A 15,916-nucleotide genomic window follows, 5' to 3' on the forward strand; every position below is an offset into this window, starting at 1 on the left:
TTCTATAATACATTTCACTCATACTGTGTACAACATCTGTATCTGTATCACTCCAACACTCAGAAAACAAAATGAAAAACCTTTCAGTTTCCAAAGATTTCCACCTTTAATGTGTAGATTTGTACAGAGTTTAACACAGTGAGGTTATGATTCCACAGCATGTGTAACTTGTAGAACAGTATTTATGTCATATGTACAGAAATCAACTGCAGCTCAGTCTATTATTTGAACATCATTTATTGTGTGTGTGTGAGAGAGAGAGAGGGAGAGGTTTAAAGTGTCTGTGTGAGTGAGTGAGTGAGTGAGTGTGAGTGAGTGTGAGTGAGTGAGTGTGAGTGAGTGTGAGTGAGTGTGAGTGAGTGTGAGTGAGTGTGAGTGAGTGTGAGTGAGTGTGAGTGAGTGTGAGTGAGTGTGAGTGAGTGTGTGTGTGTGTGTGTGTGTGTGTGTGAAAGAGAGTGAGAGGTATAGAGTGAATGACAGAGAGAGATGTGTAGCGTGTATGTGTGAGAAGTGTGTGTGTATGTGTATGAGAGAAAGTTCCAGGTGTATTTTGTGTGTGTGTGTGTGTGTGTGTGCGTGCATACGTTTGTGTAAGACACTTGTAGTGTGTGTGTGTGTGTGTGTGTGTCACAGAGATGTACTGTGTGTGTGTGAGAGAGGTGTGTGTTCGTGTGTGTGTATGACAGACAGGTGTAGTGTGTGTAAGAGACAGAGAAAGATGTGTAGCGTGTATGTGTGAGAACGAAGTGTAGTGTGTGTAAGAGTGTGTGTGAGAGAGGTGTGTGTGTATGTGTGTAAGAGAAAGATACAGGTGTATTTTGTAGTATTGTGTGTGTGTGTGTGTGTGTGTGTGTGTGTGTGTGTGTGTGTGAGTGAGAGAGAGAGAGGGGTGAGAGAGAGTGTGTGTGTGTGTCACAGAGATTTGTACTGTTTGTGTGTGTGAGAGAGGTGTGTGTGAGAGAGGTGTGTGTGAGTGTGAGAGAGAGAGATGTACTGTGTGTTTGTGTGTGTGAGAGGTGTGTGCTTGTGTGTGTGTATGACAGAGAGAGACAGGTGTAGTGTGTGTAAGAGACAGAGAAAGATGTGTACCGTGTATGTGTGAGAAAGAACTGTAGTGTGTGTGAAAGAGAGGTGTCTGTGTATGTGTGAGTGTGTGTGCATACATTTGCGTAAGAGACTTGTAGTGTGTGTGTGTGTGTGTGTGTGTGTGTGTGTGTGTGTGTGTGTGTGTGTGTGTGTGTGTGTGTGACAGAGAGATCTACTGTGTGTTTGTGTGTGTAAGAGTGTGTGTGAGTGAGAGGTGTGTCTGTGTATGTGTGTGAGTGTGTGAGAGAGAGAAAGAGAGAGGTGGTGTGTGTGCGTTCGTGTGTGTGTGTGTGTGTGTGAGAGAGAGAGAGAGAGAGAGAGAGAGAGAGAGAGAGAGAGAGACAGGTATATTATGTGTGTGTATGTGACAGGCTGTGTGTGTGTGTATGTGAGAGACGTGTAGAGTGCATGTTTGTGTGTGAAAGACAAAGTATGTGTGTGTGCGTGTGAGAGAGAGAGGTGGATTGTGTATGCGTTTGTGTGAAAGAAGTGTATTATGTGTGTGTTACGGAGAGATGTACTGTGTGTTTGTGAGTGAGTGGTGTGTGTGAAAGAGTGAGGTATAGAGTGTATGACAGAGAGATGTGTAGCGTGTATGTGTGAGAAGGAAGTGTAGTGTGTGTAAGAGTGTGTGTGAGAGAGAGCTGTGTATGTGTGTGAGAAAGATACAGGTGTATTTTGTGGTATTTTGTGTGTGTGTCTGTGTGAGAGACACACACACACAAGGGTGTAGTGTGTGTGTGTGTGTGTGTGTGTGTGTGTGTGTGTGTGTGTGTGTGTGTGTGACAGAGAGAAAGAGAGGTGTGTGTGTGTGTGTGTATGGCAGAGAGAAAGAGAGAGGTGTGTGTGTATGTGTAAGGAAATGTGTGTATTATGATGTCCACTAGTTGTGTGTGTAGAGGAGTGTGTGTGAGAGATAAGGGTGTATTTTGTGTGAGTGTGTGTGCGCGCGTGCAAGAGAGGTGTAGAGTGCGAGTGTGTGTGTGAGAGAAAGAGCAAAGTGTGTGTGTGTGTGTATTTTATACTCAGCAGGCATGTGTGTATGATGTTCACCAGTTGTGTGTGTAGAGGTGTGTGTTTCCCTGCAGACTCAGGTGTTCCTCCAGGACACAGGAGGCTATTCTAGCTCACACACACACACTGAGGAGTTATAATACACCATAAACCCAAACCCAAACCCTGCATAGAGGGGCTCAGTGAATGTGGAGTGGAGTGTGTGTAAGTGTGTGAGTGTGTGTGTGTGAGAGGAGACGCTGTAGAAGGACAGAGTGCCGGCGGGCCAGTCCAGATACACTCCTACTCTGTTGGAGCTGGAGGGGGCAGAGATGTCAGTTCTCTTATTATTGTGCCAGACAGTGTAACTGTTATCAGAGCAGCTCAGACTCCAGGACTTTAGATTACATCCAAACACACAGTCATCACTGCGTCCTTTCCTCCTGATTCCTTTATATGTCACTGATATATCAACCCTCCCACTCCACTCAACCTCCCAGTAACAGCGTCCAGTCAGACTCTCTCTACACACAACCTGCTCCCAGACATCAAATCTCTCTGGATGATCAGGATACGACTGCTGCTGCTTCACACACGTCACCTTTCTGTTCCCCTCAGACAGAGAGAGACGTGTGTGTGCTGTGTTTGGGTCCAGTGTGAGGTCACACGCATCTGCACACAAGAAGACACATTAGAGGAGAGATCACAAATACTGTGTGTGAGTGAGTGTGTGAGTGTGTGTGTGTGAGAGTGTGTGTGTGTGTGTGTGAGAGTGTGTGTGTGTGTGTGTGAGAGTGTGTGTGTGTGTGTGAGAGTGTGTGTGTGTGTGAGAGTGTGTGTGAGTCTGTGTGTGTGTGAGTCTGTGTGAGTCTGTGTGTGTCTGTGTGTGTCTGTGTGTGTGTGTGTGTGAGTCTGTGTGTGTCTGTGTGTGTGTCTGTGTGAGTGTGTATTTACTTCTTACATTTTCTTAGTCCTGGTTTGATTCTCATCTCCCCTGCGTGCTCCACCCTAAAGAAACACACACACACACACACACACACACACACACACACACACACACACACACACACACACACACACACAGATAATAGTTCTCTCTCTCTTTCTCTCTCTCTCTCACACACACACAGATAATACTTCTCTCTCTCTTTCTCTCTATCTCTCACACAGATAATAGTTCTGTCGCTCTCTCCCTCTCTCTCTCACACACACAGAGATAATAGTTCTGTCTCTCTCTCTCTCTCTCTGTCTCACACAGATAATAGTTCTGTCGCTCTCTCCCTCTCTCTCTCTCACACACACAGAGATAATAGTTCTCTCTCTCTCTCTCTCTCTCTCTCTCTCACACACACACACACACACACACACACACACACACACACACAGATAATAGTTCTGTCTCTCTCTCTCTCACACACACACAGATAATAGTTCTGTCTCTCTCTCTCTCTCTCTCACACACACAGAGATAATAGTTCTGTCTCTCTCTCTCTCTCTCACACACAGATAATAGTTCTGTCTCTCTCTCTCTCTCTCTCACACACACACAGATAATAGTTCTGTCTCTCTCTCTCTCTCACACGGATAATAGTACTGTCTCTCTCTGTCTCTCTCTCTCTCTCACACACAGATAATAGTTCTCTCTCTCTCTCTCTCTCACATGGATAATAGTTCTGTCTCTCTCTCTCTCTCACACACAGATAATAGTTCTCTCTCTCTCTCTCTCTCACACAGATAATAGTTCTGTCTCTCTCTCTCTCACATGGATAATAGTTCTGTCTCTCTCTCTCTCTCTCACACACAGATAATAGTTCTCTCTCTCTCTCACACACAGATAATAGTTCTGTCTCTCTCTCTCTCACATGGATAATAGTTCTGTCTCTCTCTCTCTCTCTCTCTCTGTCTCACAAACACACAGATAATAGTTCTGTCTCTCTCTCTCTCTCTCTCTCTCTCACACACAGATAATAGTTCTGTCTCTCTAACACACACATAGATAATAGTTCTGTCTCTCTCTCTCTCTCTCACAAACACACAGATAATAGTTCTGTCTCTCTCTCTCTCTCTCTCTCTCACACAGATAATAGTTCTGTCTCTCTATCACACAAAGATAATAGTTCTGTCTCTCTCTCTCTCTCTCTCACACGGATAATAGTTCTGTCTCTCTCTCACACACACAAACAGAGATAATAGTTCTGTCTGTCTCTCTCTGTCTCACACACAGATAATAGTTCTGTCGCTCTCTCTCTCTCTCTCTCTCTCTATCACACACACACAGATAATAGTTCTCTCTCTCTTTCTCTCTATCTCTCACACAGATAATAGTTCTGTCGCTCTCTCTCTCTCTCTCTCTCTCTCTCTCTCACAAACAGATAATAGTTCTGTCGCTCTCTCTATTTCTGTCTCTCACACACATAATAGTTCTGTCTCTCTCTCTCTCTCACACAGATAATAGTTCTGTCTCTCTATCACACAAAGATAATAGTTCTGTCTCTCTCTCTCTCTCTCACACGGATAATAGTTCTGTCTCTGTCTCTCACACGGATAATAGTTCTGTCTCTGTCTCTCACACGGATAATAGTTCTGTCTCTCTCTCTCTCTCTGTCACACACACAGATAATAGTTCTGTCTGTCTCTCTCTCTCTCTCTGTGTCACAGATAATAGTTCTGTCTCTCTCTCTCTCTCTCTCTCTCTGTCTCACAGATAATAGTTCTGTCTCTCTCTCACACACACAAACAGAGATAATAGTTCTGTCGCTCTCTCTCTCTGTCTCACACACAGATAATAGTTCTGTCGCTCTCTCTCTGTCTCACACACAAATAATAGTTCTGTCTCTCTCTCTCTCTCTCTCTCTCACAAACAGATAATAGTTCTGTCCCTCTCTCTCTCTCTCACACACAGATAATAGTTCTGTCTCTCTCTCTCACACACACACACACAGATAATAGTTCTGTCTCTCTCTCTCACACACACAGATAATAGTTCTGTCTCTCTCTCTCTCTCTCTCTCTCTCTCTCACAAAAACACAGATAATAGTTCTGTCTCTCTCTCTCTCTCTCACACACACAGATAATAGTTCTGTCTCTCTCTCTCTCTCTCTCTCTCTCTCTCACACACACAGATAATAGTTCTCTCTCTCTCTCTCACACGGAAAATAGTTATCTGTCTCTCTCTCTCTCTCTCTCACACGGATAATAGTTCTGTCTCTCTCTCTCTCTCACACGGATAATAGTTCTGTCTCTCTCTCTCTCACACACACACAGATAATAGTTCTGTCTCTCTCTCTCTCACACACACAGATAATAGTTCTCTCTCTCTCTCTCACACGGAAAATAGTTATCTGTCTCTCTCTCTCTCTCTCTCTCTCACAAACAGATAATAGTTCTGTCTCTATCTCTCTCTCACACACACAGATAATAGTTCTGTCTCTCTCTCTCTCTCTCTCTCACACACACACAAATAGTTCTGTCTCTCTCTCTCTCTCACACACAGATAATAGTTCTGTCTCTCTCTCTCTCTCACACACAGATAATAGTTCTGTCTCTCTCTCACAAACACACAGATAATAGTTCTGTCTCTCTCTCTCTCTCTCTCACACACACAAAGATAATAGTTCTGTCTCTCTCTCTCTATCACACACAAATAATAGTTCTGTCTCTCTCTCTCACACGGAAAATAGTTCTGTCTCTCTCTCTCTCTCTCTCTCTCACATGGAAAATAGTTCTGTCTCGCTCTCTCTCTCTCTCACAGGGATAATAGTTCTGTCTCTCTCTCTCACACGGAAAATAGTTCTGTCTCTCTCTCTCTCTCTCACACACAGATAATAGTTCTGTCTCTCTCTCTCTCTCTCTCACACACACAGATAATAGTTGTCTCTCTCTCTCACTCTCACACGGATAATAGTTCTGTCGTTCTCTCTCTCTCTCTCTCTCTCACACACAGATAATAGTTCTGTCTCTATCTCTCTCTCACACACAGATAATAGTTCTGTCTGTCTCTCTCTCTCTCTCTCACACACACACAGATAATAGTTCTGTCTCTCTCTCTCTCTCACACACAGAGATAATAGTTCTGTCTCTCTCTCTCTCTCTGTCTCACACACACAGATAATAGTTCTGTCTCTCTCTCTCTCTCTCTCACACGGATAATAGTTCTCTCTCTCTCTCTCTCTCTCACACACAGATAATAGTTCTGTCTCTCTCTCACAAACACACAGATAATAGTTCTGTCTCTCTCTCTCTCTCACACACAGATAATAGTTCTGTCTCTCTCTCTCTCTCTCTCTCTCTCTCACACACACACACACACACACAGATAATAGTTCTGTCTCTCTCTCTCTCTCTCTCTCTCTCTCACACACAGATAATAGTTCTGTCTCTCTCTCTCTCACACACAAATAATAGTTCTGTCTCTCTCTCTCTCTCTCACACGGAAAATAGTTCTGTCTCTCTCTCTCTCTCTCTCTCTCTCTCTCACACGGAAAATAGTTCTGTGTCTCTCTCTCTCTCTCTCTCACACGGAAAATAGTTCTGTCTCTCTCTCTCTCTCACACGGATAATAGTTCTGTCTCTCTCTCTCGCTCTCTCTCACACACACACACACAGATAATAGTTCTCTCTCTCTCTCTCTCTCTCACACACAGATAATAGTTCTGTCTGTCTCTCTCTCTCTCTCACACACACAGACAATAGTTCTGTCTCTCTCTCTCTCACACACAGATAATAGTTCTGTCTGTCTCTCTCTTTCGCTCTCTCTCTCACACACACACACACACACACAGATAATAGTTCTGTCTCTCTCTCTCTCTCTCACACAGATAATAGTTGTCTCTCTCTCTCACTCTCACACGGATAATAGTTCTGTCGTTCTCTCTCTCTCTCTCTCACACACACAGAGATAAAAGTTCTGTCTCTCTCTCACACAGAAAATAGTTCTCTCTGTCTCTCTCTCTCTCTCTCTCTCACACACACACAGATAATAGTTCTGTCTCTCTCTCTCTCTATCTCTCACACACACACACAGATAATAGTTCTGTCTCTCTCACACAGATAATAGTTCTGTCTCTCTCTCTCTCACACACACAGATAATAGTTCTGTCTCTCTCTCTCTCACACACACAGATAGTAGTTCTGTCTCTCTCTCTCTCTCTCACAGATAATAGTTCTGTCTCTCTCTCTCTCACACACACACAGATAATAGTTCTGTCTCTCTCTCTCTCTCTCACACACACAGAGATAAAAGTTCTGTCTCTCTCTCTCTCACACGGAAAATAGTTCTCTCTGTCTCTCTCTCTCTCTCTCTCACAAACAGATAATAGTTCTGTCTCTCTCTCTCTCACACACAGAGATAATAGTTCTGTCTCTCTCTCTCTCTCACACACAGATAATAGTTCTGTCTCTCTCTCTCTCTCTCACACAGATAATAGTTCTGTCTCTCTCTCTCACACACAGATAATAGCTCTCTCTCTCTCTCACACAGATAATAGTTCTCTCTCTCTCTCTCTCTCACAAACACAGATAATAGTTCTGTCTCTCTCTCTCACACGGCTAATAGTTCTGTCTCTCTCTCTCTCTCTCTCACACGGAAAATAGTTCTGTCTCTCTCTCTCTCTCTCACACAGATAATAGTTCTGTCTCTCTCTCTCTCACACACAGATAATAGTTCTGTCTCTCTCTCTCACACACAATTAATAGTTCTGTCTCTCTCTCTCTCTCTCTCTCTCACACGGATAATAGTTCTGTCTCTCTCTCTCTCTCACATGGATAATAGTTCTGTCTCTCTCTCTCACACGGATAATAGTTCTGTCTCTCTCTCTCACACACACAGATAATAGTTCTCTCTCTCTCTCTCACACGGATAATAGTTCTGTCTCTCTCTCTCACACACACAGATAATAGTTCTCGCTCTCTCTCTCTCTCTCTCTCTAACACACACAAATAATAGTTCTGTCTCTCTCTCCCTCTCTCTCTCTCACACGGATAATAGTTCTGTCTCTCTCTCTCTCTCACACACAATTAATAGTTCTGTATCTCTCTCTCTCTCACACGGATAATAGTTCTGTCTCTCTCTCTCACACGGATAATAGTTCTGTCTCTCTCTCTCACATGGATAATAGTTCTGTCTCTCTCTCTCTCTCACACACGCGCACACACACACAGATAATAGTTCTGTCTCTCTCTCTCTCTCTCTCTCTCACACGGATAATAGTTGTCTCTCTCTCTCTCTCTCTCTCTCTCTCTCTCTCTCTCTCTCTAACACACACAAATAATAGTTCTGTCTCTCTCTCTCTCTCACACGGATAATAGTTCTGTCGCTCTCTCTCTCTCTCTCTCACACAGAGATAATAGTTCTGTCGCTCTCTCTCTCTCTCACACACACACACAGATAATAGTTCTGTCTCTCGCTCTCTCTCTCTCTCACACGGATAATAGTTCTGTCGCTCTCTCTCTCTCTCTCTCACACAGAGATAATAGTTCTGTCGCTCTCTCTCTCTCTCTCACACACACAGATAATAGTTCTGTCTCTCTCTCTCTCTCTCACACAGATAATAGTTCTGTCTCTAGCTCTCTCTCTCTCTCACACGGATAATAGTTCTGTCACTCGCTCTCTCTCTCTCTCACACGGATAATAGTTCTGTCGCTCTCTCTCTCTCTCTCACACACACACACAGATAAAAGTTCTGTCTCTCTCTCTCTCTCTCACACGGAAAATAGTTCTGTCTCTCTCTCACACACACACACACACACAGATAATAGTTCTGTCTCTCTCTCACACACAGATAATAGTTCTGTCTCTCTCTCTCACACGGATAATAGTTCTGTCGCTCTCTCTCTCACACAGAGATAATAGTTCTGTCTCTCTCTCTCTCTCTCTCTCTCTCACACACACAGATAATAGTTCTGTCTCTCTCTATCACACGGATAATAGTTCTGTCTCTCTCTCTCTCTCACACACGCACACACACAGATAATAGTTCTGTCTCTCTCTCTCTCTCTCACACGGATAATAGTTGTCTCTCTCTCTCTCTCTCTAACACACACAAATAATAGTTCTGTCTCTCTCTCTCTCTCACATGGATAATAGTTCTGTCTCTCTCTCTCTCTCACATGGATAATAGTTCTGTCTTTCTCTCTCTCTTACACGGATAATAGTTCTGTCTCTCTCTCTCTCTCTCTCTCACACGGATAATAGTTGTCTCTCTCTCTCTCTCTCTCTCTGTAACACACACAAATAATAGTTCTGCCTCTCTCTCTCTCTCTCTCTCTCACACGGATAATAGTTCTGTCTCTCTCTCTCTCTCACATGGATAATAGTTCTGTCTTTCTCTCTCTCTCTCTCTCTCACACACACAGATAATAGTTCTGTCTCTCTCTCTCTCTCTCACACGGATAATAGTTCTATCTCTCTCTCTCTCTCACACACACAGATAAAAGTTCTGTCTCTCTCTCTCTCACACGGATATTAGTTCTGTCGCTCTCGCTCTCTCACGCAGAGATAATAGTTCTGTCGCTCTCTCTCTCTCTCACACACACAGATAATAGTTCTGTCTCTCTCTCTCTCACACAGATAATAGTTCTGTCTCTCTCTCTCTCACACAGATAATAGTTCTGTCTCTCTCTCTCTCTCTCACACAGATAATAGTTCTGTCTCTCTCTCTCTCTCTCACACAGATAATAGTTCTGTCTCTCTCTCTCTCACACAGATAATAGTTCTGTCTCTCTCTCTCTCACAAAAACAGATAATAGTTCTCTCTCTCTCTCTCTCTCTCACAAACACAGATAATAGTTCTCTCTCTCTCTCTCTCTCTCTCACAAACACAGATAATAGTTCTGTCTCTCTCTCTCACACAGATAATAGTTCTGTCTCTCTCTCTCTCTCTCTCTCTCTCTCTCACACGGAAAATAGTTCTGTCTCTCTCTCTCTCTCTCACACAGATAATAGTTCTGTCTCTCTCTCTCTCTCACACACAGATAATAGTTCTGTCTCTCTCTCTCTCTCACACACAATTAATAGTTCTGTCTCTCTCTCTCTCTCTCACACGGATAATAGTTCTGTCTCTCTCTCTCACAGATAATAGTTCTGTCTCTCTCTCTCTCTCACACGGATAATAGTTCTATCTCTCTCTCTCTCTCACACACACAGATAAAAGTTCTGTCTCTCTCTCTCTCACACGGATAATAGTTCTGTCGCTCTCGCTCTCTCACACAGAGATAATAGTTCTGTCGCTCTCTCTCTCTCTCACACACACAGATAATAGTTCTGTCTCTCTCTCTCTCACACAGATAATAGTTCTGTCTCTCTCTCTCTCACACGGATAATAGTTCTGTCTCTCTCTCTCTCTCACATGGATAATAGTTCTGTCTTTCTCTCTCTCTCTCTCTCTCACACACACAGATAATAGTTCTGTCTCTCTCTCTCTCTCTCACACGGATAATAGTTCTATCTCTCTCTCTCTCTCACACACAGATAAAAGTTCTGTCTCTCTCTCTCTCACACGGATAATAGTTCTGTCGCTCTCGCTCTCTCACACAGATAATAGTTCTGTCTCTCTCTCTCTCACACAGATAATAGTTCTGTCTCTCTCTCTCTCTCTCTCTCTCTCTCTCTCACACACACACACAGATAATAGTTCTATCTCTCTCTCTCACACAGATAATAGTTCTGTCTCTCTCTCTCTCTCACAAACACAGATAATAGTTCTCTCTCTCTCTCTCTCTCTCACAAACACAGATAATAGTTCTCTCTCTCTCTCTCTCTCTCTCACAAACACAGATAATAGTTCTGTCTCTCTCTCTCACACAGATAATAGTTCTGTCTCTCTCTCTCTCTCTCTCTCTCTCTCACACGGAAAATAGTTCTGTCTCTCTCTCTCTCTCTCACACAGATAATAGTTCTGTCTCTCTCTCTCTCTCACACACAGATAATAGTTCTGTCTCTCTCTCTCTCACACACAATTAATAGTTCTGTCTCTCTCTCTCTCTCTCACACGGATAATAGTTCTGTCTCTCTCTCTCACAGATAATAGTTCTGTCTCTCTCTCTCACAGATAATAGTTCTGTCTCTCTCTCTCTCTCACATGGATAATAGTTCTGTCTCTCTCTCTCTCTCACACGGATAATAGTTCTGTCTCTCTCTCTCTCACACGGATAATAGTTCTGTCTCTCTCTCTCTCTCTCTCTCTAACACACACAAATAATAGTTCTGTCTCTCTCTCTCACACGGATAATAGTTCTGTCTCTCTCTCTCTCTCACACACAATTAATAGTTCTGTCTCTCTCTCTCTCACACGGATAATAGTTCTGTCTCTCTCTCTCACACGGATAATAGTTCTGTCTCTCTCTCTCACACAGATAATAGTTCTGTCTCTCTCTCTCTCTCACACGGATAATAGTTCTGTCTCTCTCTCTCTCTCACACGGATAATAGTTCTGTCTCTCTCTCTCACACGCACACACACACAGATAATAGTTCTGTCTCTCTCTCTCTCTCTCACACAGATAATAGTTCTGTCTCTCTCTCTCTCTCTCTCTAACACACACAAATAATAGTTCTGTCTCTCTCTCTCACACGGATAATAGTTCTGTCTCTCTCTCTCTCTCACACACAATTAATAGTTCTGTCTCTCTCTCTCTCTCACACGGATAATAGTTCTGTCTCTCTCTCTCACACGGATAATAGTTCTGTCTCTCTCTCTCACACAGATAATAGTTCTGTCTCTCTCTCTCTCTCACACGGATAATAGTTCTGTCTCTCTCTCTCTCTCTCACACACGCGCACACACACACAGATAATAGTTCTGTCTCTCTCTCTCTCTCTCTCTCTCACACGGATAATAGTTGTCTCTCTCTCTCTCTCTCTCTCTCTCTAACACACACAAATAATAGTTCTGTCTCTCTCTCTCTCACACGGATATTAGTTCTGTCTCTCTCTCTCTCACATGGATAATAGTTCTGTCTTTCTCTCTCTCTCTCTTACACGGATAATAGTTCTGTCTCTCTCTCTCTCTCTCTCTCTCTCTCACACACACACAGATAATAGTTCTGTCTCTCGCTCTCTCTCACACGGATAATAGTTCTATCTCTCTCTCTCACACATGGATAAAAGTTCTCTCTCTCTCTCTCTCTCACACAGATAATAGTTGTCTCTCTCTCTCTCTCTCTCTCTCTCACACACACAAATAATAGTTCTGTCTCTCTCTCCCTCTCTCTCTCTCACACGGATAATAGTTCTGTCTCTCTCTTTCTCACACACAATTAATAGTTCTGTCTCTCTCTCTCTCACATGGATAAAAGTTCTCTCTCTCTCTCTCTCACACAGATAATAGTTGTCTCTCTCTCTCTCTCTCTCTCACACACACAAATAATAGTTCTGTCTCTCTCTCCCTCTCTCTCTCTCACACGGATAATAGTTCTGTCTCTCTCTCTCTCACACACAATTAATAGTTCTGTCTCTCTCTCTCTCTCTCACACGGATAATAGTTCTGTCTCTCTCTCACACGGATAATAGTTCTGTCTCTCTCTCACACGGATAATAGTTCTGTCTCTCTCTCTCTCACACGGATAATAGTTCTGTCTCTCTCTCTCACACGGATAATAGTTCTGTCTCTCTCTCTCACACGGATAATAGTTCTGTCTCTCTCTCTCTCTCTCTCACACGGATAATAGTTGTCTCTCTCTCTCTCTCTCTCTCTCTCTAACACACACAAATAATAGTTCTGTCTCTCTCTCTCTCTCTCACACGGATAATAGTTCTGTCTCTCTCTCTCTCTCTCTCTCACACGGATAATAGTTCTGTCTTTCTCTCTCTCACATGGATAATAGTTCTGTCTTTCTCTCTCTCACATGGATAATAGTTCTGTCTCTCTCTCTCTCTCTCTCTCTCACACACAGATAATAGTTCTGTCTCTCGCTCTCTCTCTCTCTCTCTCACACACACGGATAATAGTTCTATCTCTCTCTCTCTCACACACAAACAGATAAAAGTTCTGTCTCTCTCTCTCTCTCTCTCTCACACACACACACACAGATAATAGTTCTGTCTCTCGCTCTCTCTCTCTCACACGGATAATAGTTCTGTCGCTCTCTCTCTCTCTCTCTCACACACACAGATAATAGTTCTGTCTCTCTCTCTCTCTCACACAGATAATAGTTCTGTCTGAAGCTCTCTCTCTCTCTCTCACACGGATAATAGTTCTGTCGCTCGCTCTCTCTCTCTCACACGGATAATAGTTCTGTCGCTCTCTCTCTCTCTCTCACACAGAGATAATAGTTCTGTCTCTCTCTCTCTCTCTCTCTCTCACACGGATAATAGTTCTGTCTCTCTCTCTCTCTCACATGGATAATAGTTCTGTCTTTCTCTCTCTCTTACACGGATAATAGTTCTGTCTCTCTCTCTCTCTCTCTCTCTCTCACACGGATAATAGTTGTCTCTCTCTCTCTCTCTCTCTATGTAACACACACAAATAATAGTTCTGTCTCTCTCTCTCTCTCTCTCTCACACGGATAATAGTTCTGTCTCTCTCTCTCTCTCACATGGATAATAGTTCTGTCTTTCTCTCTCTCTCTCTCACACACACAGATAATAGTTCTGTCTCTCTTTCTCTCTCTCTCACACGGATAATAGTTCTATCTCTCTCTCTCTCTCACACACACACAGATAAAAGTTCTGTCTCTCTCTCTCTCACACACAGATAATAGTTCTGTCTCTCTCTCTCTCTCACAGATAATAGTTCTATCTCTCTCTTTCTCTCTCTCTCTCACACACACACAGATAATAGTTCTGTCTCTCGCTCTCTCTCTCTCTCACACGGATAATAGTTCTGTCGCTCTCTCTCTCTCTCACACAGAGATAATAGTTCTGTCGCTCTCTCTCTCTCTCTCACACACACACAGATAATAGTTCTGTCTCTCTCTCTCACACAGATAATAGTTCTGTCTCTCTCTCTCTCTCTCTCACACAGATAATAGTTCTGTCTCTCTCTCTCTCTCACACGGATAATAGTTGTCGCTCCCTCTCTCTCTCACACAGAGATAATAGTTCTGTCGCTCTCTCTCTCTCACACACACAGATAATAGTTCTGTCTCTCTCTCTCTCTCTCTCTCACACAGATAATAGTTCTATCTCTCTCTCTCTCTCTCACACACACACAGAGATAATAGTTCTGTCTCTCGCTCTCTCTCTCACACGGATAATAGTTCTGTCGCTCTCTCTCTCTCTCTCACACAGAGATAATAGTTCTGTCGCTCTCTCTCTCTCTCTCACACAGAGATAATAGTTCTGTCGCTCTCTCTCTCTCTCACACACATAGATAATAGTTCTGTCGCTCTCTCTCTCTCTCACACACATAGATAATAGTTCTGTCGCTCTCTCTCTCTCTCACACACATAGATAATAGTTCTGTCTCTCTCTCTCTCTCACACAGATAATAGTTCTGTCTCTCTCTCTCTCTCACACAGATAATAGTTCTGTCTCTCTCTCTCTCTCACACAGATAATAGTTCTGTCTCTCTCTCTCTCTCACACAGATAATAGTTCTGTCTCTCTCTCTCACACACACACACAGATAAAAGTTCTGTCTCTCTCTCTCTCACACACGGAAAATAGTTCTGTCTCTCTCTCTCTCACACGGAAATTAGTTCTCTCTCTCTCTCTCTCTCTCACACACACACACACACACACACACACACACACACACACAGATAATAGTACTATCTCTCTCTCTCTCTGTCTCACAGATAATAGTTCTGTCTCTCTCTCTCTCTCTCTCTCTCTCTCTCTCTCACAAACACACAGATAATAGTTCTGTCTCTCTCTCTCTCTCTCTCTCACACGGATAATAGTTCTGTCGTTCTCTCTCTCTCTCACACACAGATAATAGTTGTCTCTCTCTCTCTCTCTCTCTCACACACAGATAATAGTTCTGTCTCTCTCTCTCTCTCACACACACACACACACAGATAAAAGTTCTGTCTCTCTCTCTCACACACAGATAATAGTTCTGTCTCTCTCTCTCTCTCACAGATAATAGTTCTGTCGCTCTCTCTCTCTCTCACACACACAGATAATAGTTCTGTCTCTCTCTCACACAGATAATAGTTCTGTCTCTCTCTCTCTCTCACACAGATAATAGTTCTGTCTCTCTCTCTCTCTCTCACACAGATAATAGTTCTGTCTCTCTCTCTCTCTCTCTCTCTCTCTCTCTCTCTCTCTCTCACACACACACACAGATAATAGTTCTGTCTCTCTCTCTCACACAGATAATAGTTCTGTCTCTCTCTCTCTCTCACAAACACAGATAATAGTTCTCTCTCTCTCTCTCTCACAAACACAGATAATAGTTCTCTCTCTCTCTCTCACAAACACAGATAATAGTTCTGTCTCTCTCTCTCTCACACAGATAATAGTTCTGTCTCTCTCTCTCTCACACAGATAATAGTTCTGTCTCTCTCTCTCTCTCTCTCTCTCTCTCTCTCACACGGAAAATAGTTCTGTCTCTCTCTCTCTCTCTCTCTCTCACACAGATAATAGTTCTGTCTCTCTCTCTCTCTCACACACAGATAATAGTTCTGTCTCTCTCTCTCTCACACACAATTAATAGTTCTGTCTCTCTCTCTCTCTCACACGGATAATAGTTGTCTCTCTCTCTCACACGGATAATAGTTCTGTCTCTCTCTCTCACACGGATAATAGTTCTGTCTCTCTCTCTCACACGGATAATAGTTCTGTCTCTCTCTCTCACACGGATAATAGTTCTGTCTCTCTCTCTCTCTCTCTCACGGATAATAGTTCTGTCTCTCTCTCTCTCTCACACAGATAATAGTTCTGTCTCTCTCTCTCTC

At 43.2% G+C, this 15,916-nt stretch overlaps 2 protein-coding genes across 2 annotated transcripts in view; one reads left to right on the plus strand and one right to left on the minus strand.

The window, feature by feature from the left end:
- Positions 1–15,916, plus strand: part of LOC113569406 (NACHT, LRR and PYD domains-containing protein 12-like) — a gene marked incomplete at its 3' end in the record, with an annotated part of 457,338 nt that overhangs the window by 308,916 nt on the left and 132,506 nt on the right. The gene's annotated exons all lie outside the window — the stretch shown is intronic.
- Positions 1–15,916, minus strand: part of LOC118241426 (NLR family CARD domain-containing protein 3-like) — a 64,058-nt gene that overhangs the window by 6,747 nt on the left and 41,395 nt on the right. Inside the window, exons 7-8 of the mRNA XM_035526415.1 lie at positions 3,041–3,087; positions 2,214–2,751 (exon numbers count right to left, since the gene is read on the minus strand). Of these exons, the coding sequence (XP_035382308.1) occupies positions 2,214–2,751; positions 3,041–3,087 (585 nt within the window). The remainder of the gene's footprint in view (positions 1–2,213; positions 2,752–3,040; positions 3,088–15,916) is intronic.

The sequence above is a fragment of the Electrophorus electricus genome, chromosome 5 (genome assembly GCF_013358815.1).
Source record: "Electrophorus electricus isolate fEleEle1 chromosome 5, fEleEle1.pri, whole genome shotgun sequence".
In the NCBI taxonomy this organism is placed as follows: domain Eukaryota; kingdom Metazoa; phylum Chordata; class Actinopteri; order Gymnotiformes; family Gymnotidae; genus Electrophorus; species Electrophorus electricus.